This window comes from Pimephales promelas, chromosome 11 (genome assembly GCF_988280905.1).
Source record: "Pimephales promelas chromosome 11, fPimPro1.hap1.1, whole genome shotgun sequence".
Classification (NCBI taxonomy): domain Eukaryota; kingdom Metazoa; phylum Chordata; class Actinopteri; order Cypriniformes; family Leuciscidae; genus Pimephales; species Pimephales promelas.
In genome coordinates this window covers 30,018,570-30,041,745 of record NC_142779.1, presented here as the reverse complement: position 1 = coordinate 30,041,745, position 23,176 = coordinate 30,018,570, and the positions used below count along the sequence as shown (strand labels likewise).

The window sequence follows — 23,176 nt, the reverse complement described above, 5'->3', positions numbered from 1 at the left end:
CACCATACAGTCAGGAAGGTAACGGTTTTCTTGCAATGGTCATACCCAGACTCGCCCATCAGACTGCCAAACAGACGAGTGTGATTTGTTACTCTACATAACACATTTCCACTGCTCTAGAGTTCAGTGGCGCCATGTTTTACACCACTCCATCCGACACTTGGCATTGTAATTGGTGGTGTGAGGCTTACATGCAGCTGCTGGGCCATGGAAACCCATTACATGAAGCTTCACAGACAACATTGCTAGAACTGCCCAGTCTTGCAGCTTTGCCTAATACAACATTAGGAAATATCAGACCCTTCCTATCAGTGATACTACATAACTCCTTGTCGAAGCTCTTGTTCTATCCAGACTGGACCATTGGAATCCTTTCTTAGCAGGCCTTCCAGCATCCTCTTTCAAACATCTGCAACTGATCCAGAATGCAGCAGCCAGAGCGGTCTTTAACAAGCTGAAGAGAACGCATGCACTGATGTTCGCCCAATAACCACTGGCTCTGCCCTCCAGAAGCTTGTGTTCTGCAAGTGAACGGCACCTTCTGATACCATCCCAAAGAGGCACAAAATCACTTTCACAGGCATTTAACTGGGCTTTTTTCAAGCTATTCCATTCTATTTCTATCTATTTTTTTTAACAAAAATCCTACAAATCACTTACATATAGTTGCCATTTTGTTGATTTGATTGTTTCTATAGTTCTCCTCATTCGTAAATCCCTTCAAATAAAAGTGTCTGCTAAATGCTAAATGAAAATGTGATGTCAATGTTCTGTGCCAGGACTTAAAATGGACTTTGGTTGGCAGCGTAAGAAATATTTTTTTCTCGTTAAAAACAATAAGTCAGAGATGTATACAGTAGTAATCTGAACAGTGAAGTGTGCAGTTTTTGTTCCACAAGCATCACCAAAGCAACATAATTACAAAATGATTGACAGGTTTCAAACACATCTGTTATTGTTGTGCCAAACATGTAGTTCGACTGCTATTTGTTGAGCCATTGCCACTTTGTCAGGCTGGACACTCAAACAAACAGCTTTGTTAGCTTTATAAAGTCAATGAATGAATGAAGTTACATGAATGAAATAGTTACATGAATGAAGTAGTTGCCTCATCACATTTTAACATCTAAAAATACATCCTTCACCTTTAAGCCTGCAAGACTTAACTACAAATCTTTGATAAGTCTCAAAACAAAAGCAGCATGATGGATGTTGTATTCACACAGGATCTTTCACTCTGAATGGTTTGTCTTACGTAACAGCTGCAGCATTGCTGTGGTCTGACAGTGAGGTGCCACAGTCACTAATATTGTTATTTTCATTCACAAGTACATGAAGAACTTGCACAACATCATCCGCTGAGAGCGAAGACTTTAGTAAGTATTAAGTAACCATGGTTACATTGAGTGAATAAGTTATGTGGGTTATGAACGGGTTGTGAAATAGGTTACCACTCCAAACTGAGCATTGTGAATCACTACGATAACTGCTTACATTTGTGTTTGTTGTGTAAAAACAAAGGGGTGAATCACGAAAATGAATAAATGATGAGGAAAGTCAGTTAGCTGCTTAAGATTTCAGGTTTATCTGCTTAGATTCATATATTTATTTATTCTTCCAGGGAAGCTGCCATGGATCTTAAGTATACCCATAATGAAAAACTGTCAATGATTGAGACAACTGATGATTCAGACACCCTTCAAAAAATCAACCAGAGAGCACTTCAAGCCTCCTAGCAGCTTAGCTATGACTCACACAGGTTAGATGTCATGCTGAGCTGAAATAATAACTGCAGGTTTTACATCACCACATACCAGAGAGAGATCAACAAATGTAAGGCACACAAATTATAGAGTACAAATCATTATTCAGATCACATAATATAAGGGCTGAAGTATATTTTACCTTTTAGTGTTGCCTTTTTTAAGACCTTCATGGCATAGAGTTGTCCTGTATCTGAACCTTTGATTTTTCTCACCAAGAACACCTGTAAATGAAAAGTATGGTCAACACCCCACAATATTCACATCTAAGTCTGTGTCCAGGGGCTGTGAAGATCCAAAAAGAGGGAAATATTAAAATATCTAACATGACAGTACATCTGAAGTTGTCTTCAGCCATGTGACAGCTTTGTGCGCACTTGTTCATGTTTCCTCGAGTGGCAACAGAATGTAGACTCTTTAGAAATTGTTATTTTCATTTGAAAATGTATCTATTATCTATTAATGTTTATGTGGTATTAGATTAACATCATGCAAAGAAATGATAAAAGAGACAATCACACTGTAAAAAATTGTTGGTTTAAATTAAATTAAAATTTTAAGTTCATTTAAACAAAAATATTGAGTTTATACAAACCGTTTATTCAATAGAAACTCAAAATATTATGTTATCTGAACATTAAATTTTGTTATCTTTGTGAAACAAAGATTTGTGAGGGGAGAGGGAGTACCGGCACATTATTATTGTATTTTATGTACTTTGGGTTTGGGCCAAATTCCGATTTCGGAGCCCTTCGTTTGGACAGCAAGCCATAGACGCATAACCTCCACTTTATCTGATTATGTAAGTGTGAACTCGTGAAAATCAATCAAAAATCACAGGTAATCAGAAGAGTAAAAAAATATAAAAAACTGTAAAAAAATATTGTTGGTTTAACTTAAAAAAGTAAGTAAACTGGTTGCCTTAAAATTTTAAGTTGATTGAACTGGAAAAATTAGTTTATACAATGAAGGAGATTAATTTAATCATCAGAAACTCAAAATAATAAGTTATCTCAACTAAATAAATTATTTAAGATGATTTGACAAAAGAAAAAAATGTTGTGATAACAAATCTTGAAAAAAAATTTTTTTTACAGTGTGTGGGTGAAGTCTCTCTGCAAGAGCTCTGCGCTCTCAACAAAATAATCAAATTCATTCAAATTATTATAAAAAAACATACTGATACAAGCTTTGTCATTAAATATTGTTTGATCACATTGAGTTCACAGTTTGAACCTCTTTGTTCTGATGTGAATGATCAATTATCGCTTTCAGTATGGCTATAAAGATCACGCAAAATGGCATTCAAACTCACATTAATTTTTTCATCATAGTTTTTTTTCTTTTTTTTTCGGTTTCTGAGTTGAGTGTATACGTTTCCAAATCTAACTTTATATTGCCTCAATTACTGTCTTATTGGCTCAAACATAGCACCGTTTTGAAACATGTCAGCAATTCCTAGCGACTGTTAACTAGGCTTAAAATATGTAAAACACAGCGGGGTTAGTTGTAACACAGTGTTACAAACAAGCCGCCAAGTGTACAATGATAATCAAATGAAAACGGAACCACACAACTTTTCAGGTTTCAGTATACATTTAACTTTGTTGGACTTTCACAAACAATGTTGTAATTTAAAATGTTTAAAATTTAATGTACTATGAATGATAACTTGTTTATCTATTAAAAATATGGCATGTTTTTAATGCAATAAACCCTTAAAATTTGTATTTTAAGCTCATTTGTATTATTATTAATGTTATTATTAATAATAATAATAATTTTACATGCAACTGCGACACACAAATCTAATTCAGTTGTAATTACAGTATTTTATGATTTTATTTATTATTATTTATTGCAAAACTGTGCAGCTTTTTTCTATGTCTCTATCTATGATATTTATCCAAAATAGAAGGAGGATTGGATGAGGGATGGATGTATGGATATCTACTATACAGATGCACAAACAATATCAAATTATACAAATAAAATTGTAGTGAATTATGTGTGTTACACACAAGTGTTAACTAACCCCTCTGTCTGTCTAATTATTTTTTAATTAATTGAACCAAAACCAAAATGTGTTAGGTTGTGCCCCGCTCTCCCCTACATAGTGTTAGGATAGTGTCATATGATACTTTGCTGTGTCATTTTTCCAATTTTGAACATGTTTGACATATTTTGTGTTCATAGAAGAAGAAAAAACAGGTTTGGGATTAAATGGGAGTATAAATACTGACTGTATGAAGACTTTTTTCATCCAAAAACTAGTAAGCTAAGGCAACATCCTAATTAAAATATGAGTGATCAATTTGAAACGTTCTAGATAGCAAGCAAATAGACTCAACTCATAATTTATTTCAATGGAATTTGGCATTAGCATGTTGCTAAGCTAACAACAATGCAGTATTCTACTAAGCAAAATGCATAAACATTGGGTATATTTTATAAATTATAAGCATATTCCTAATAGATTTTCTCATGTTGTCCACCACCTTTGCCTTTTCTGCTTAAAAAAAATACAAGCGATGCTGACTTAAATTTTCTCCAAAGGTATCTTGATTATGCAGCCTATATTATTGTAACGCCTTTGTATTGAGAGTGTCATTATGATTTATTTTTAATGCTGTTTACATGAAGCTTACGTTTTAGAACAGGCAGGAAATTTCAGTTTTGGGACACGAGATAATAATTTTAAACTATGCAAAGTAAATCCTGCAACAACTGATCCTCTCTTTCTAAACCTTTTCACATCCCAAAGTACACTCAGGTCAACTGAAGGGTTTATAAGTACACAGAAAGGGGTTTTACATCCATTACCCCAAATCTAAACACTACTTGCATTAACAAAATTACATCCAAACAAATGGCACACATAATCTCAGTTATTGGTAGCAGTCTACATAACAGTAACACACAGAGGATAAATCAGATGCAGCATTTTTAAAGCTCACCTTTCCATAGGAGCCTTGACCCAACACCTTGAGCAGCTCGAACTGCGATGGGTCTGCTTTCTCAAAGCCCTCTTTCACATGATCGCTGATATCAAATTCCTTTAAGATGCTGTCGTCCTGCAAAGGCAACAGATGGCACAGCTCAGAGAGAAATAAACAAATGCTTTTGCCATGCTTAAGCATATTTAGCAATATGATGCCAGCAGGGATTATGAAATAACAGTAGTAAACAGGTCAAGAAAAAAGGTTCAGATGGTGTGATCAGTAGTGCATGAGTCTAATTCTCACAAAGCAAATGACAAATATTAAAGTGTGCAATATAAAAATAACAAGAATCACGTGAAAATTTCAGTTTTTATCAAATAATTTGGCTAATTTGATAATACTTTGGGCTACCAACAGTTGTCGAGTATGGTGAAATATGCTGCCAGTGTGCAATAACTGACTAAACTATATAGCAATTGCCAATTGCTCATTATTATGAGAATTCAAACTGGAGTCGGGTAGAAGTTGTTCTTCAGTTAGATTTGATGACATGATATCACTTTCCTGAAGGCCGAAAGGCAGAACAGTTTACGGCCAGGACAATTATAGGATCTTGAATAATGGATTGGGATTTTCTTTTAGCCGGAGATGATGTGGATCAATAAATGACAGATCTTATTTCCTAGGCACTTGACGTAAGCAAGAAAATATCTATCACTGCTTTCGATTCACTGGCACTTTCACATAATATTTCAATAAGATTTTTTCTATAGAAATGTAGCAAAAGATTCTTTTTTTCTGGGCCTGGTGAAGATTTCTTTTTTTCTGGGCCTGGTGAAAAGTTATGAAATTTCATAAAGCACAATGGCATTTGGGTTATTAATAAAAAAAAATCATACATGACATGACACCTTCATATCTGGCAGAAATAGACCCTTAAAGGCCAACTGAAGTGCCTTGGAACGCACAACTTTGTATGATGAGTTGACAGTTTCCACTGAAACAGGAAGCTAAGGAGGAACATATTGATTGGCTCCTCCTCCTTTCAAATAGCCAATAGTGTTTAGTTTAACCTCACAGACTGCGAGTCATACTTGACAGAACCATGGAAGCGAATCCAAGCGCTGATAATACATTGGATTCAATATTAGAGGTGTAAATAAATTAAAAAAAAATAAACTAACCCTTACCCTTTCCATTGGAAAATGGAATAAAACTTGAGCGTTTGAGCAACATAACTCATATCTCCAACCCATATTGCTCTGTGACGTATCAACGGTCACTTTGGCCAAGTGATATTTATAGCATAGGGGTGGGACGCTTTAGATTCTAGAGAGCATTTTGATTGGACAGAAGATGTGATCTGAAGTCCACGGTGATGTCTTAAAAATCTGTGATCCATTTTAGCGGAATTGAGAGACTCAAAAGTTTTCAATGCTTATACCTCCTAAATACAAATTTTGACACTGTTTTGAAACACACCAGCTTATTCATAACCTTAAGCCAAACATATTCATACTAAAAGCTAAAAAAAACGTACATTTTCGATTTCAAGGGGGCCTTTAAAGGTAGGGTAGGCAATTTCGGAGCGGCTACAATAGCTAGCCAGCTTTGAAAGCATGAGATCCCACCCTCCCTCAGAGCGTCTCCAAAGCCACACCTCCATCAAAACCCATGAACGCACACAACCGAGTTTTCAAAGCGCCACAAGACGAGAGACGGCGTTAAATGACCACAAAGCACATAATATTACAATAATAACGAAAGTAAATAACTTACAGAGCTCTTATGTGTACCATTGAAAGTACGGCATTGATGGTGTTTATAGAAATGCATAAATAGAACCTCATAGGTTACCATCTCGTTCGTGGAGTACTTGTTTTTAACGTTACTGTCGTAAATACTACTCATGCAGAGCCATCTCTGCACTCGCGGCCTGATCCCCTCCCCCAGTCAAAGAGTATAGAAGAACAATATAAGTTCTTTGCCCCTGTACAGTGTCTTCCATAGAGGCTGCTTCATATGTTGTTGATGTATGTGACGTCATGCCATGAGGCAAGTCGTGATTTGAGGGGCGCCACCTCTCAAACCTAGCCTGAGAAAACCCAGACAACCTCCGGCAAATTCAGATTTGCTCTGAAAGATAGTCTGGCAAAGAGCTCATTCAAGCCCATTTCCAATCCGAAATCGCGGCACCAATCAGAAACGTTGGGGCGGGCTTTACAAGATGACGACAGCGCTGGGATTTTGAAGCAGATTTTGTAGCCTACATTACAAAGATGGACGGCGCCGTCGAACATCACTCGTTCGAATCAGCTATCGCGTCTGTTTTAAGCGTTTTGAACGTTTCCTTTTTGTTAAAAACCGAGCAAAGAACAACACTCGGAAATGTTTCTCCGCCGCTCTGCATACGTCATCTCCTTCATCGCTCTGATTGGTTTTAGGTCTATCCGCGACGCCTGTTGGTGACGAAATGATTGAAATGATTTGTCTATGACGCTTTGCCAGACCTTAACTCAGTTACAACTGAGAATTGTCTGGCTTTAACCAGGCTATCTCAAACCTGCATTGCCTGCACACCAACGGCTTTCTCATTATCACCTGTGGTATGTGATAGTTGTCAAAGTATGTTGTTATATTAACATTATTTCAGTTAATGAATTATATATTTTTTTACTGTAAATTTAGGTAAAACAAAATGTTGCAACTATATTTTTGACAGTAAAGTTGTGACAGTTGTGTCCCAAATGCAGTCATCTTGCAGTTTAGTCTACTCTCTCTCTCTCTCTCTGCCAGTCTTGACTGCCACACTGCAGACACGTGCCTGTAAACTCAAATGCTGATCACAGCTGAATAACGCACCCCGCACTGAGACTGACACAGCTCAGAGGCCTTAAACCAGCTTATGTCACACATGCCATGCAAACCAATAAATAAATGTGCAGCCGTGTTACATAATCAAAGTCCAGCCCGGGCCACTCCTGTGACATGATGATGAGTACACTGAGGATATACAATCTTCAGCCTCAGCACAGGGGCCTGGTTACCAATTCTGACAGCTTTGCTAAGCTATATGTGCAAAGCCAAGCCAAGCAAAAGAGCCGCATGACACCTCAACACAATCGTCATCAGGATATGATGAAGAATTATAAACTCTTCTTTGGTGATAATTCACCTTCAGATCATGGGGATGGTGTGTCAGTCTCTGAGAGAGGAGAGGCTGGGGCTAGTTGTCACATGGGACATTTTATAATAATTGAGAGAACTCTATTCTTCAAATATCCTCTTATTTTGTTAATAGCTCTTGCTAACAAAAATAAAACCAAATTGACAAACATTCAGAAGTCTCAACTTTATTGACAATTAAGGTGGACTACATTTTAATTGAAAGGTTGAATTGTGTTCCAATATGATAGCATTTTTTCCTTCTTTTTCTTTATATATATATATATATATATATATATATATATATATATATATATATATATATATATATATAGCCTATATAATAACCCAACCTTGAGAAATATTCACTGCAGTAAGTGAGACAACTTGGCCTGGTCTCCACTTTATATAATAAAATGACTCTTATATTCTGAATTCAATTTAAATGCAAGAAAATGATCTACAAAGAATGTGTCACTTCTAAGAGAGAGAGAGAGAAACAAAACCTTCAACAGAACCAAACAGGCTTTTCGATTTAGTTTTCAATTTAGTATTCGGCCACAGTGGTTCCATTTTCAGACTCACCTCACAAAACAATTGTTTTTTGATTGCGTGAAATCATATGCAAATAAATACTACATTCATTTCAACTGAGGTTTAATACTAACCCTTAGGGTGAATTTTATAACATCACAAGCACACTCCTCATGTGAAGGCATAATGCAGCCTTCTAAAATAAATGCTTTTGCCTGTATTGCATCCAAGACAAAGAAAGAGTGTTTCATTTGATTATATATATATATATATATATAAAGGAAAAAAGTTTAAAAGAAAAGAAAGTTTTAAAAGAAAAAGTTGCATGAACATAAAATTATGCAAATCATTTCAATGTTAATGTCCAATGTTTTATTTTAAATAGTTTGTTTTTCTTTACTTTTACTCATGTTCTATGTTTTTCTTGGGTCAGGTGATCATGACAAAAAAAAATTGAAATCCTACGTACTATACTTTAGCAACATAAACATGTGCTTTGTGTGTATGAAATACAGAACTGCTACCTATCTTTCAAAATGACTAGCCACTTTTTCCCTTTCATTTTCGAGAATCTGCCTTAAAAGACAAGAAAACTTCTGGTGTTATTTTCTGCATAAATAACTTCCTTCACATAGGCTCATTTTGGAAAGTCTTGATGAAATATCATATGAATAAATCATACTCAGTGGGGCCAGATGAAATATCTGAGAAGAAATGGTAAACACTGTAAATCATAACCCTGTCAAGACACACTACAGGAAATCAACAACATGATGAAAGTGAGCTGGTGTGACATGCATTTTAAATATGCTGCGGTTCTTGATCAAATGAGGGGAAATATAAATTTTTGGTAACACTTAACTCATGTCACTGGTTCCTTTATGTGTTATGTTTTGTGACTTTTAGGAATTTTTCAACTAGAATAGAAAACTTATTAGGCGTTTTGTCGTTTCAAAGTGCAAGCTTTAGAATATGATACCATTATTGTTTCCGTGTAAACTACAATAACATAAATTTTATGAAAATGGTGAATTCATGCACATGTGTATGAATTCAGTCTATAGGCGGATAGTGTTTCTTTACAAAGTGGCATCGCCAACTACTGGCCTGGCATGAACACATTTTGAGTCACTATATTTTATTGAGAGGAGTAACTAACTTAACTCAAACTGATTGAGCCATCTCTATCATCTGGTTGAGGTGTATTATGCCAAAAAAAAAAAAAAAAATCCATTTCACAGTGTCAATCAACAGCACTTGTCAAAACACTTATTCTAACATGGATGTCAGAAACAAATAAATCAACCGAGCCATGTGAACTGTTTTTGGTGAAATTTTGCAATTTTTTTACAAATTACACAGTAAGAGACTTAACTTTACAAAATGATGCTACTTGGTGCTATGAAAAAACTTAAGTACATTTTTAATAATTTTTCAAAAACATGCTCAACCAAACGGTTGATTTGGCACATAATGGTTAATTGTCATCCCCCTTTTTGAGAATGGACAATGCACTATCAAAACTTGGTTGCTGAAGTAAATGCTCTTCAAAAAATAAAAGTATGAAAATTTATGGAAATTTACAGTATATCAAATATACTGTGTTAAATATTTTTTTTATTTGATCTAAAATATATATTTTACAAAAAAAAAATTCCTATAAAATTACTATAAAATCAAAGCCATATTGATTTAAGCCATAAGCCATAGGCGTAATACCAAAAATGACAAATTCCATTGAATTTAATTGTATACATTCTGCTGTAACAAATTAATAAATTTCTGTCCAAATATCACTTCTGTTACAAAATATGGAACCTTGAGGAGACTCAGACCTTTCTGACAATGTGTTTTTTAAAGACTAGAAAAGGTTTTGATCATAAATTATGATGGGCAATGAAAAAGTATGGCAAAGTATGTGTAATTCGGTACCATTTATTACCATTAAGTGATATCTCAACCATTTGGTAAAGGCCGATATTTAAAAAATTATAGGGATGTGTTGAAAAATAAAATTGAGTGTGGTTACTAGCGACATAAGAAGGTAAGAAATGCAAACAAAACAATTTTCCATTACTTTTTTCTTGGTGCGGACTTAAGAGGGTTAAGACGTTTTTTGTGGATCAGTGTGAATTGGGATCGCTTTGAAAACATTGTCGTCTGTATGCAGAAAAACGCAAAGAAAATATGACATTGCTATAACAAGCTACAACTCTAATTACACATATTCAATGATCATTGCTTTTTATGTCCTTTTAATTTGTCAAAATGAAGCAATAATTAATTCTGTCCGCCACAATGATTTTTACACAGGTAAAAGGAGGTCTTTAGCACAACGCAAACTAAAGATAAAACTCCCATCACTGTGGTAAAATCTTTGTAATGCACGGCATTGAGTTCCTACATAAGGGAATTGATTTTATAAGGGAAATTATACATATGAAGTAGAAATTATGTCTAAAAGATTTTCATGCACAGGGTAAAATTTGTGAAAGTGTACATAAGATGGCAATCAACTAAAAATAAATATGATTTGTGATGAACAATTTTTGTTTTTTAAAAAAGATCATATTTATTTTGGAATGATTTATTTTGCAGATTTGAAAATCTTTGTGGCATCATTTTAGCTATATACATAAACCTTTAATTCTTTAAGACCTGCATTGAGCTATGAGCTCGTGATGTTATATACACCTGCATACTCATGATTCTGCAGATAAATCTCTACCAATCAGAGAATTGCAATTAGAAATGCATGCTAAAAGAACACTTTAACGTCCACTCGCTTATAAGCATCACGAATGATGTAAGAGTCAGTCTCCCTCCTAAAAAACTTATATATTTGTGAATTTCATATGCAAACATAAAATATAGATTCATTTCAATACACTTTTAAATTTAAAATCGTACGTCAGTTGCATAGAAAAGTAAAAGCACAGCTCAATAAGCTGCATGATTTGAGGTATGATTACACAGGTTAAACAACAATATTTGGAGTTAAATGAAGAGTTCAGATGCAAAAGCCTCTAAATGCCATTTGAAATTTTCTTCTTTAATGATGATTTTTATCAAACTTGTATATTTAAGTTTAGGAATTTCACTTAAATAACAATTAATAGGTAATTATCATTGCCATTTCAGTGAAATTACTGAACTTAAATATACAAGTTTGATAAAAATCATCATTAAAGAAGAAAATTTCAAATGGCATTTAGAGGCTTTTGCATCTGAACTCTTCAAATATTAAATGTTGAGGTCAAACACCTTAGCAAACACCTAATAACTGAAATAAACATTTTAGACAAGAAGTCTGTAGGTTGTGAACAGCTGCTGAGCATTAATGTGGTGATCTAAAAGTGGTATGTATATGCATTTATCAACTTCTTATCTAATCAGAATTTGCAGTGAGAAGAATCTGTTTTATAAGATATATTTTCACGTAGTCCTGGATATATTGTACACATTTCTATTTTTACACAGTGCTCTCAAATCAATAAGCAGTGCCATCGAAACACTCATATTTTTCAGTCAACAACTGTATTACTGTAAAATCATTGTGCTCATCCTCTCTTTCAGACAAATTAGATATTTTATAATTAAATACACTCCTAAGTACTATTATTTCACATTATATTTACAACATTGCCAGTAGTTCTTGGCATGTACAGATTTAAGTACAGTAGATACATTTTGGTGCACTGAAGTAACTCCAGGCTCACGCATGCGTCATAATATAATCTATTGATGAAAATCTGACACGTGACAACCTGGACAGCATTACATAACCTGATATGGATATAGATCTGTTAGATCCCTGCATAGACCTACATGCCAGGACTTTATCTTAGATTTGACTTCAGCTCTTGCAAAAGAAGCCATATGATTAATTAATAAACTCAACATCAAATGATAAAATTATTGATGAATCTGTAGAGTTCGTAACCATGAATATAGAATGGTGAGAGCAGAAATGCATGGTAAGTAAAAAACTGTGAAATGTTAAAAACTTGTTACCTAACATTACATTTACCTCAGGAAGAGGGGCATGTCTTGAGTTAATTAGTTATTTAGAAAAATCAAAAACATCATAGAAAATCGTATTCTGACACATACATTATACATTGTAAGCAAGTTTTTGACAACCATTTCATTGACTATATCTCAAACATTATTAAAAACGTACACTTCAACAAGTAGAACTTTTTAGAAACTTTCTTTTTTAGTGCATACAAATAAAAATGTGTCTGGGTCCAAGCAACTCAAAATGATGGAGCATTTCGTTCTCACAACATTTTTATGAAAATTATGATTTTACAACGTGCTCAAATTCCAGCCCATTCTCACCCCCAAGGCGTCACCTAACTGACGCCTTGGGAAGCATTTGGACATGCTTCAATATCTGACGCTTTAGGCGCCCTTTAGCGTCAGTTAGATGACGCCCTAGGATCGCGTGTACCCTACCCACACCTAAACCTAACCGCGTCCTCTAACTGACGCTTTCCTTTAGCGTCATGTAAGTAACGCTAAAGGGCGCCTAAAACGTCAAATATTGAAGCATGGTCAAAGGTGACGCCTTGGGGTGAGAATGCGTTGCAAATTCAGTACATTGAAAGAAAATTAGGAAGCACTTTATTTTAAGATGACATAGTTACATGTTACTACATGTACTTACTCTAGTAGTAATAACAGTAAGTTATGTATAATACAACTGACCCTAAACCTAAACCAAACCCTAACTGTACAGGTAACTCTGAACTGTAATTTATTAATTTTTATTCAGTACTTATTTGTACAATTCACAACACATTTAAATAAAGCATAATTATTAAATTGTAAAAATTGTTTGACTTCATGTATAATGTATATTTATATGTAATATAATGTATATATGTGCTGGTATTGCCTTATGAACTGTGATTACATTATACGTTGCTACAGTGTGTTCATAATGTAATACGTTTTTCATACAATAACCAATTACATTATGTGTAAACAATTTTATTGCATTATGAACAAAAGATTTTTATTACGTTCTAAGAAAAGTATTACATTATTAACCTTGTATTATATCACTGTAAAAAAAATCATCCTGTAAAAAACGGTAAACTACTCCGAGCTGTGGTTGCCAGCATCATACTGTAAAAATACGGTGTGTTACTGTTTTTGAAATTAACAGCTAAATACCGTATTGCCAGCTACAGTATAAAACTTTAATTTAAGAGCTATATGCTCTAACACAAAAACAGTAACAGACCATATAGTTACGATATGATGCTGGCATCCACAGCTGCCAGTAGCTTACCGTTTTTTTTACTTATTACATTATGTGCCGTTATAACATTATGCTTTTCTATTATATTATGAGTTGATACAGGGATAGTTCTCACCTTCGTGTTGTTCTAAACCTGATGCTGCAATTATTTTCAACCATTCATTCTTCAGAAATAAATATGTGACTACTCTTGCTTCAAACACTTAGTCGGCCTACGCTATCTCACACACTGAAATTGCAGGGTTGATATTTTGGATGCTTTTGCGGGTCTGATGAAAACCACATGAGGTATTCAGAGATTGAACCTCTTCCTGATTGCTTAGATCCTCTCAGGAGTCTCTTTGCACAAAATAAAAAACTAAATACATATTTTTCTTTTTTTTTCCTGTACATGTACCAACAAAACGTGAATGTTTTTATAGATAGTTGACTACGGACCTTTATTTATTCATTAATCAGAAACCACTACACTAAAAACTTTAATATATTGCATGTATTAAGCGTTTAATTGTGTCGTTTTATTTGCAATGACATCACAGACTGACATCATTGATATTTTCCTCTTGAAGTGTGCAATGTTGATTACTGATCTCACATTTAATTAAACCATGTCTTCTTATCAGGTTACCCCCACATGACTGCTTTTGCCAAACCTGATGACTTCAAAGCTAAGCTTAGTGACGCTGGGCATGTGCTAGCCTAGCACTAACTAAATTACTCCAGCAATTTCATTTCCCGGGCTTTGTTATATGCTGACCTATCACTGTGTTGAAATAAAATCAGCTCTCCGGGCCTCTCTGACTGCAGACTGTATTTATCTGCAGTAAAGGTTACCAGAACCTTCTTAAAACACCGAGAATGAGCATCTAAACTCATAATGCTCAGAATTACTGACAGTTTAAATCTAAAATGAATACATACATTTATTAAGGATATCTTTTGTACACAGTGGGAATTTATTACATTTACATTTAGCTATTTAGCAGATGCTTTTATCCAAAGCGACTTACAACTGAATATATTACTTATTATTACCCGAAGATAATAATCTAGAGCAGTCAGATGATTTAATATTTTTTTTTTTTTTGGTTGTTGGATGTGTGAGGGACCCCTTTAACCAGCCCGTTCTCATCCCAAGGCGTCATATACTGAAGCTTTTGACAATGCTTATACATCCAACGCACATGGCACCCTTTAGTGTCAATATGAGACGAAGATATATTTGGTCCCGAAGGCGCCTCCTAGTGGTCTAACCCTAACCCTACCCCAGACCTAAACCTACCCATAACCGAAGCGTGTTATATTGACGCTAAGGGGTACCATGTGCGTTAGATGTATACGCATTGGCAAAAGTGTCAGTATATGACACCTTGGGATGAGAAATAAGAATGCGTTGCGTTAACTTAACATGCATTTAACAATTTGGTCAAATTTATTTTATGTATAGAGTGTCTTGTAAACACATAACCTGATTAATATTCCAGTTTCTAGAAATCTGAATAAGACTTATATTAATCTAATTATTGTAATCTGGCACTTAATTCTATATAATGTTGAATGAGAATTAACAACGCTATCTCACAACCAATTCATACGTATTTTACGAGGTGGCTGATTCGTACAAATTCGTTTGTCTAAACCCCAGTGATGGTACGATTAAGCAAAAATCGTACGAGTGAGGTCGTCCGAGTGAGGAAATAGCCACCTTGTAAAATACGTACGAATTGCCATGAGATCGGGTTGGAATTAATGAGTTGGTTTGATTACTAAAAATGATAAGAAAACATTTAGTGGGGAAATAATGTGCGTGAAGTATTTTATTTGGAATGTCCATATCTCCAATCTTTGAAATATTCAGAAATCTGTCATAAACATGTCTTTTCAGAGTAAAGAACATTCAAAATATGGATCTTGATGAAAATGATGTGCATGTAAATGTTTATAGCATACAGTACATGCAGTACTTTGCCAATCTAAAAATAAGCAGCATATGGATTTCCAATATTTCAATCCTATTCTGGCAGTTGTACATTCCATGACCTGCCATTTCAAAAGGCTGTGATATGTTGGGTTCAGTGGTGTACAGAGCTTTAACCTTTCCAATCAATTCAAAAGAGGGCAATCTGTCTCAGAAATTCATTTCTGCCAACAGAGTCAACAGAGTGTCTGACCACACTGCTTTTTAGGGACACAAAACACGCTGACTTGATTTAGAGAGCTTGTCTCTTTAAAAAATACTTTCGAAAAGACAAAGACTATGTTGAGCAATCAAGCAGTGGGTGTAAAGTATTTGAGTAAATTAAGTTAGTTGTGACTAATTAAGTTGGTTGTGACAAATGGTGACAGAAGAAATACATAGATATCTGGTTATTGGTTGTTGGAAGTATGAGGATATCCACTGTCATGGCCACGTTAACATGCAATTTAACAATTTGGTTATATTCAATTCATATTATGTATAGTGTGTCTTCTAAAAACATAACCTGATTAATATTCCCTTTTCTAGAAATCTGAATAAGACATATGCTTATATTAATCTAATTATTATAATCTGGTTCTTAATTCCGTATCATGTTGAATGATCTCACGACCAATTCGTCGACAAATCTCACGGCCTACTCTGTACTCCAACACATTTATGAGCAGTATTGCAATTACTCGTTATATTTTGCATGGCTCCTAACCTTTTCTGCAGCAGTTTATTCGAACCCGATCCGAACCCGCAATTCGTACATATTTTACGAGGTGGCTAATTCGTACGAATGACCTACCCCTGACCCCGCCCCTAAACCAACCCATGACTGGGGTTTAGACAAATCGTACAAATTAGCCACCTCATACTCATTCATCCGAATTGGTTGTGAGATAGCATTGTTTATTCTGCTACAAAAGAAGTGATATCACCATCTACAGGGCATTTAACGTACTATATCATGTGCGTTTTTGCCCTTACTCATCCAAATTTGTCAACAAGGCTACTTTACGCGAATGCTAGTGCATTAGCAGGTAGCTGCTGAATCGCAGGTTTTCAATTTATGAGATGAGGATGAAACCAGAACATACAGTGCAAGTAGGCTTTAAAATAAATATAATTTCTCTCCTCACAAACGAATTGTTTCTTGTTTTTGACTGGCGTGTCTCTAAGGTCCCGTCCACACTACTGCGTTTTCGTTAAAAACGGAGAATTAAAACGAATACGATCTCCGTCCACACCAGCGTTTTATCAGCGTATTAGAAATGATCTCCGTCCACATTAAAACATAGACAGTAAAATAAATGGACAAAGCGATCTCATTGGAACTCCATTGAGACGATTAAAGCCCGTTTTTGGCGATTTTTTAGCACTTCCGTCCCTGACGCGCAGACTCAAACAGAGCTTGACTACGTAGTGGGACGTGAGTGACCCGTCTGTCTTCTAGTGCTGTGGCATGAGAAATCTGAATCATTCCCTTCCGAAACATGCAGAGGTGGAGAGTGTGAATAGGAGCTGTCCATGAGCTAGGAGAAGGAGACAATTTTGCTAGGTATTCTGATTAATTATTTTGTCATTTTGCCTCCACGTTTCCCCGATTGCGCGCAAGCTTCTTCTCATGTCCATACGGTAATCTCTCTACGTGCGACAGAGAGTCGCGTGGGTATGGCGCAATCGCCTGCTTTTACTAAAACTGCTTCTACGGGACCATAACATAAGCTAAAAGGTAATGGAGCTATTTATACATTGTCGTGTTTCTTTAGAAATAAATAAAGGACAAATGGGGTCTTCAAACGCCTCAGATGTAAAGTTATTCGTTATTCGCCCAAAATGAATGGGAGTCAATGGGAATGCTAACGCAAGTGAAGTTCTGCTACAAGATGTCAGCTCCCGCGAGGCTTCAACTTCAGGTCGATGGATTACCCCCTTGCATTAAAACGACTGAAAACGCGGATCACGTGACCATTCACCAACACTGGGCATGCGCATGCCAGTGTAAACAGTGATTGACGAATCAGGGAAGGATACGTCATGACTGATAACACCCAATCATGGAGCCAAGCGTCAGCCCCTGCGTCAGCGTTTCCGAAGTCCTACGTTTTGTCTCGTCCACACAAAAACGCCCTCCGGAGATTCAAAACGCAAAACAGAGCTGCCGCGTTTCTAAACTTCTCTGTTTTAGGTCTTCGTTTTTCCCGTTTTAGTTTGGACGGGAGGTGCAAACATAGCAAAAGGTCTCCGTTTTTAAACGAAAATGCAGTAGTGTGGACGGGGCCTTAGGTGTTGAGGACTAGTGCATCTTTGAGTCTACATTTGGTACGAGTGACATACTTAAGTACTGTTAAAATCAGATACTCTAAGACTTTGACTCAAGTCGTGCTGGAATAGGTAACTTGTAATTTGTAATGGAGTCATTTTCGCTGTAAGGTATCTGTACTTTTACTCAAGTATGGTTTTCAGGTGCTCTTTACACTCTTTAAAATAAAAAGTCCTTATAGCCTATTTCAAACTAGTGACTGCAGGAAAAACCTTTCTAAGAGTTACTAAAGTGTACACAATTTAAAACAACCTGCAAGCCAAACATGTTCTGTTGTTGACATTACATTACACATTCATCAATTAGCATACAGGTATTAGAGACATAAAAGATAGGTCCATTTTATCACACATTGGAGGCACAGATGCTTCATAGAATGGAACTCTTTTGAGACCTTGACCATTAATACTGAGAGACAGGTATGCCAGGTTTGATCATTGTTGCCGGCAGGCACCCGACATTTGAGGGTTCAGCAAAAACAACACAGGTCCACAGCTGTTTGAAAACCAACCAAGATATGCTGACGACGTTTACTGCTGATGTTAGTGTGTAATGCCTCTGATGAGATTCATATTGCAGTGCTTCTAAAATTGTATAATAAAAAAGGCAGTTTAGACTTGAGCTGAATTATTGTCCAAGAATATCTATCATAAATTTTAGCTGAAGAAAATGTTGTGCAGTGGGAGAAAAAAACACACAGAACTTCACCATTTAAATACAGTGATCTTGTTAGACATTATGGAAGATACTTTTGAGGAGCATATTGTAAATATCATAATTGTATTAAATTGTATAATGTAAGTAGAACCACTTATTTCAGCTATTAAAATCCTCTTTCGGTAAATTGTACTGTTAAGGTGATATAAAGGGTACACAATAACTCCCCAGAAATTGAGGGTAATAGTACACACAATATAAACACTCTAAATTGACATGATAACACACTCTAAAAAATGCTGGGTTGTCAACTTTCAACCCAAATTTGGGTAAAATTTTGACAAACCCAAATGTCGGGTTAAAAATGCAATAAAAAATGTACAGTTGAAAGTGAAAGTTGAAGTTGGGTTAAAATTTGAAATTACATTTTTAACCCAACATTTGGATTTGTCCATATTTTACCCAAATTTGGGTTCAAACAACCCAGTTTAGAGTGGAATAGTAAAAAACACAAGCTTTTTAAAAGTATACACCATAAAAAATGAGATGGGTTTTGTGCAGGGAAATAGCCTTTTCTCAAATTAAGGACACCAATCATATTTTTACCTATAAAACAAACTTTTTGTTTACCAATCTTTTATGTTAAAAACGTACAATAAACATGCTGCTTTTGTAATATAATAAATATTGTTTGCATTTTCTTTCCTTTTGTGCAAGTAGCCTACCAATCACACTATCAGGTTAATAACCGCCAGGCCTATATAAAAAGCAATAAAATTATCCTGGACGAATGTATAAAAATGTAAAGATACTCTTCTAAGATTTTACAACTATTTGTAGCTAAATAATACAAGCTATTTGTATTATTCTTGTCGAATTATTTGATTCCAGGATCCTTTAGGATAGAATGGGTTCCAAATTATGATAGAAATTCCAAGAGGGATCCTGGACACATAGCTTATGTTTTTATTGACTAGTTCAGGCTATTTCCAACCGAACCAATGAGAAATCTGATGGAAAATACAACGCATGTTTGAAGAAGAAGAAAAGAAAAAAAGCTTGTTATTATATCTTGAACACTAAAATATTTGCCGTTGCGTTTTCACATATCGCACTTCAGCACAACTTTACACCGCAGCGGTCAGATTTCGACATTGTTTGCACTGTCTGTCTCCACACATAATTCAATGATTTAACGCACATGTTGGTAGTATACGAAACAAATAAAGCGATACCCACCTCTAGTTTGCATAAACTCGAGCTTTTAGATCGCGACTTTCTGCGCAGGTAGACGGAAAACCATCTTCTAACAGTAAATTTGCGCATGTTCGTATCCATTGTCCCGCTTCGGCTGCTATACCCAAAAGACAATTTATCTGTCCAGCGTTTAAATCCAGATCAGCACTACAGTGGGGATTTACAGTCGCCTCCCCTCCACTAGCCTAATCCATAATGCTCACTTATGAGGGGGGGAGGCCATGACCAAGCCAAACATGCAGGTTTGGGCACGGTTGCTGACGCTGACCCGTTCGTTCGGTTGTGAGAAGAGGGGAGAGAGATGACGGGAGCTGTCCTCCTCAGAAACACCTTCACACTCGAGCTGTAAGCCTGAAGAACCCTCCCCAATCACCGAGATCCTTAAAGCTGAAGCGTCGCTTTTTATGTTCAAATATGTATTTTTAAATATAGGTCTATATATTTTTAAATACAGTATATATGCTGAGGGAACTAAGCCATGTTAATTCCCTTGAAAAAAAAAAAGTGCTTATACTGTGGTTGCTCTTTGGTGCTATAAAAATTGCTCTGATGTTAACATTGTCACAAACACCAATTAATGGGTGTCTCAAATCTTAATGTTAATGCTCAAATCTCACACTCCAGGTCATCCACAACATTTTCTGACTTTTTTTGTTTTTATGTGTGTTTGTTTGGATGGCCATCTCATAAAAAAAGGTTTAAATCCTTAGGATGGGGCCATGCAAATAGCTAATTAAAAGTTTTCTCTTGGACTGGACCTTCACTTTCCCCTTAGTCTCTTAATTTTCACTGATATCTCTTGTGTGTGTGTGTGTGTGTGTGTGTGTGTGTGTGTGTGTGTGTGTGTGTGTGTGTGTGTTTACTTTCCTGTCACTTTTTCATTAGCATGTCTACTGTTACTGTCTCTACTTTGCTGCAAAACAACCACATCGCATTGTAATTTGTTTGCACAAACATTTATTTTAATTAAAATTAAAGTATTACATTACTACCATGTTATTGTTTTATTTTAAAATGACTTAAATACTCTAGATTTAGCAAAACTATTTTTTTTCTAATTTGCCTAAATGTCAAAACTAGTAGCCTACAATAACCTTTCATCATGACAGTATCTTTATACAAAGATCCTGATACTGAACATGTTCTTGCATTATCTTGAGGCATATTTTTCTCTTAACAATTAATGCGTGAGGCCACATGCAGATTAAATTAACTCAAAAATACATGTTTATTAAATTAACAAAAACTAAGGAAGTATATCGAAAATTTTACATTCCCAGAATGTTCTCAGGACATCGCCTAGTAACGTTCCCGGAACATTCCGAGAAGGTCACAATGTGCACTTTTAATGGTTGGGGGAAGTAATTCGGCAGATCTTCACGGAACATTCAGGATGTTCTCAGAACATTTAGCGCACCATATTTTATTTGGAACTTTGATGTTCAATGTTCTCAGAATGTCCCCGCTGTGTCAATGACGCCACCTAATATTCCCAGAACGTTCCGAGACAGTCATGTGCACTTTTAATGGTTGGGGGACGTCATTTGGTGGACCTTCATGTAAAGTTCAGGGTGATCTCTGAACGCTTAGGGGACTATCACTATTGGTCTTACTATGGTTGTCAAACTGGTACTTCGGGACAAAGTCGGTTCTGAAATTTTGAAAAATGAGACGATACCAGCATTTCTGTACTGAGTACTGGGTATATTTGGTATCCACTAATAGGCAGCTGCTTTCAGTCTCTTCCATGTTTATCTAAGCGCAGGGCTCCAGACTAACTCTTTAGGAGCACTGTAGCCGATAAATTTTGCGATATATGCTAGTGTCAATGAATATTAAACCGCAAAAAGAATATTTAAATATAAATCCATGTTCTGCTTGTCTTTGTGTTTCATTTAGCACACACACACAATCTGAAGCATGTGTGATGTTCACTGTTTTCAGCCTCTGCCACCTCACTGAGGACATGAATGCATAAACTTCATCTCCAGAGCCACTCTGAGAGTCACTTCATGAGCATTTTATCGTTTCATTTGAGAGAAAAAAACTATCGTCATATCAGTTGTTATGAACTGCTCCGAGACTGGGAGATGTAGATCCAAATGCAGCTTTATTAAGAATAGTCGTACAGGCAGGGTCGAGAATTGGCAGACAGGACAATGGAGAATAAACAAAGGGAACCCAAGAAACAGGCAGAGGTCAGGGCAGGCAGCAATAATCAGAATCCAAGAACAATCCAAAAATCAAAAACCACAAAACAAACACGGAAAACGCTCAGAAATGCAGACACACAGTACAACAAGACTTCGCAGGGATTGAACAAATGAACCAGGTATATATAGACAGACAAACAGGATGATACACAGGTGAATGCTATCAGAGAACGAGGTACAGGTGAGTGTGATCAGTGAAGATGAGTCCGAGCAATGAGTTATGGGAAATGTAGTCTGAGAGTGATACAAGACTAATCTGGAGTGCCTTCTGGTGGGTATCAAGGGCACTCCAGCTGGTGACCGTTACATAGCCCCCCCTTTAAGGAGCGGATTCCAGACGCTCCTCAAAATGTCCAGGAGGGAGGTGGAGCAGAGGCGGACCTGGGGGCGGGATGGAGGGCCAGGCCCGTGGAGCGGAAGAGGACCTGGAGACTGCGGCGGAGCTGGCTGTGGAGGCGACCAGGTCGGAGCAGGCTGTGGAGGTGGCCAGGGCGGAGCTGGCTGTGCGGGAGACCAAGGCAGTGGAGACCCCTTGGGTGGCCACGGCGGTGAAGACCCCTCGGGCGGCCACGGCGGCGAAGACCCCTCGGGCGGCCACGGCGGCGAAGACCTCTCAGGACCAGACACCGGCTCAGGAACAGACACTACAACAGAAATGGTCACAAGGACAGATACAGACACAGAAACAAACACTGGATCGGGAGCAGACACTGGATCGGCCATCTTGTCCGGAGATACTGGATCGGCCATCTTGTCCGGAGACACTGGATCGGCCATCTTGTCCGGAGACACTGGATCGGCCATCTTGTCCGGAGACACTGGATCGGCCATCTTGTCCGGAGACACTGGATCGGCCATCTTGTCCTTAAACAGTGGCTTGGAGGCGGTGACGTGAATAGTCTCTAAATTGGCAGAAGTAACATGAACAGTCTCTGAATATGCCATCTTCTCTATAGACACTGGCTTGGAGGCGGCCATCTTATCCGTAGACACTGGCTCGGAGGCGGCCATCTTGTGCGTAGACACTGGCTCGGAGGCGGCCATCTTGTGCGTAGACACTGGCTCGGAGGCGGCCATCTTGTCC

At 36.6% G+C, this 23,176-nt stretch overlaps 1 protein-coding gene across 1 annotated transcript in view; it reads right to left on the bottom strand.

Moving 5' to 3' along the window:
• Nucleotides 1-20,232, bottom strand: part of rps6ka2 (ribosomal protein S6 kinase, polypeptide 2) — a 71,384-nt gene extending 51,152 nt beyond the window's left edge. Inside the window, exons 1-3 of the mRNA XM_039652322.2 lie at nt 19,862-20,232; nt 4,721-4,837; nt 1,906-1,987 (exon numbers count right to left, since the gene is read on the bottom strand). Coding sequence (XP_039508256.1) covers nt 1,906-1,987; nt 4,721-4,837; nt 19,862-19,960 — 298 coding nt within the window. The 5' untranslated portion in view covers nt 19,961-20,232. The remainder of the gene's footprint in view (nt 1-1,905; nt 1,988-4,720; nt 4,838-19,861) is intronic.
• Nucleotides 20,233-23,176: the final 2,944 nt, after the last annotated feature.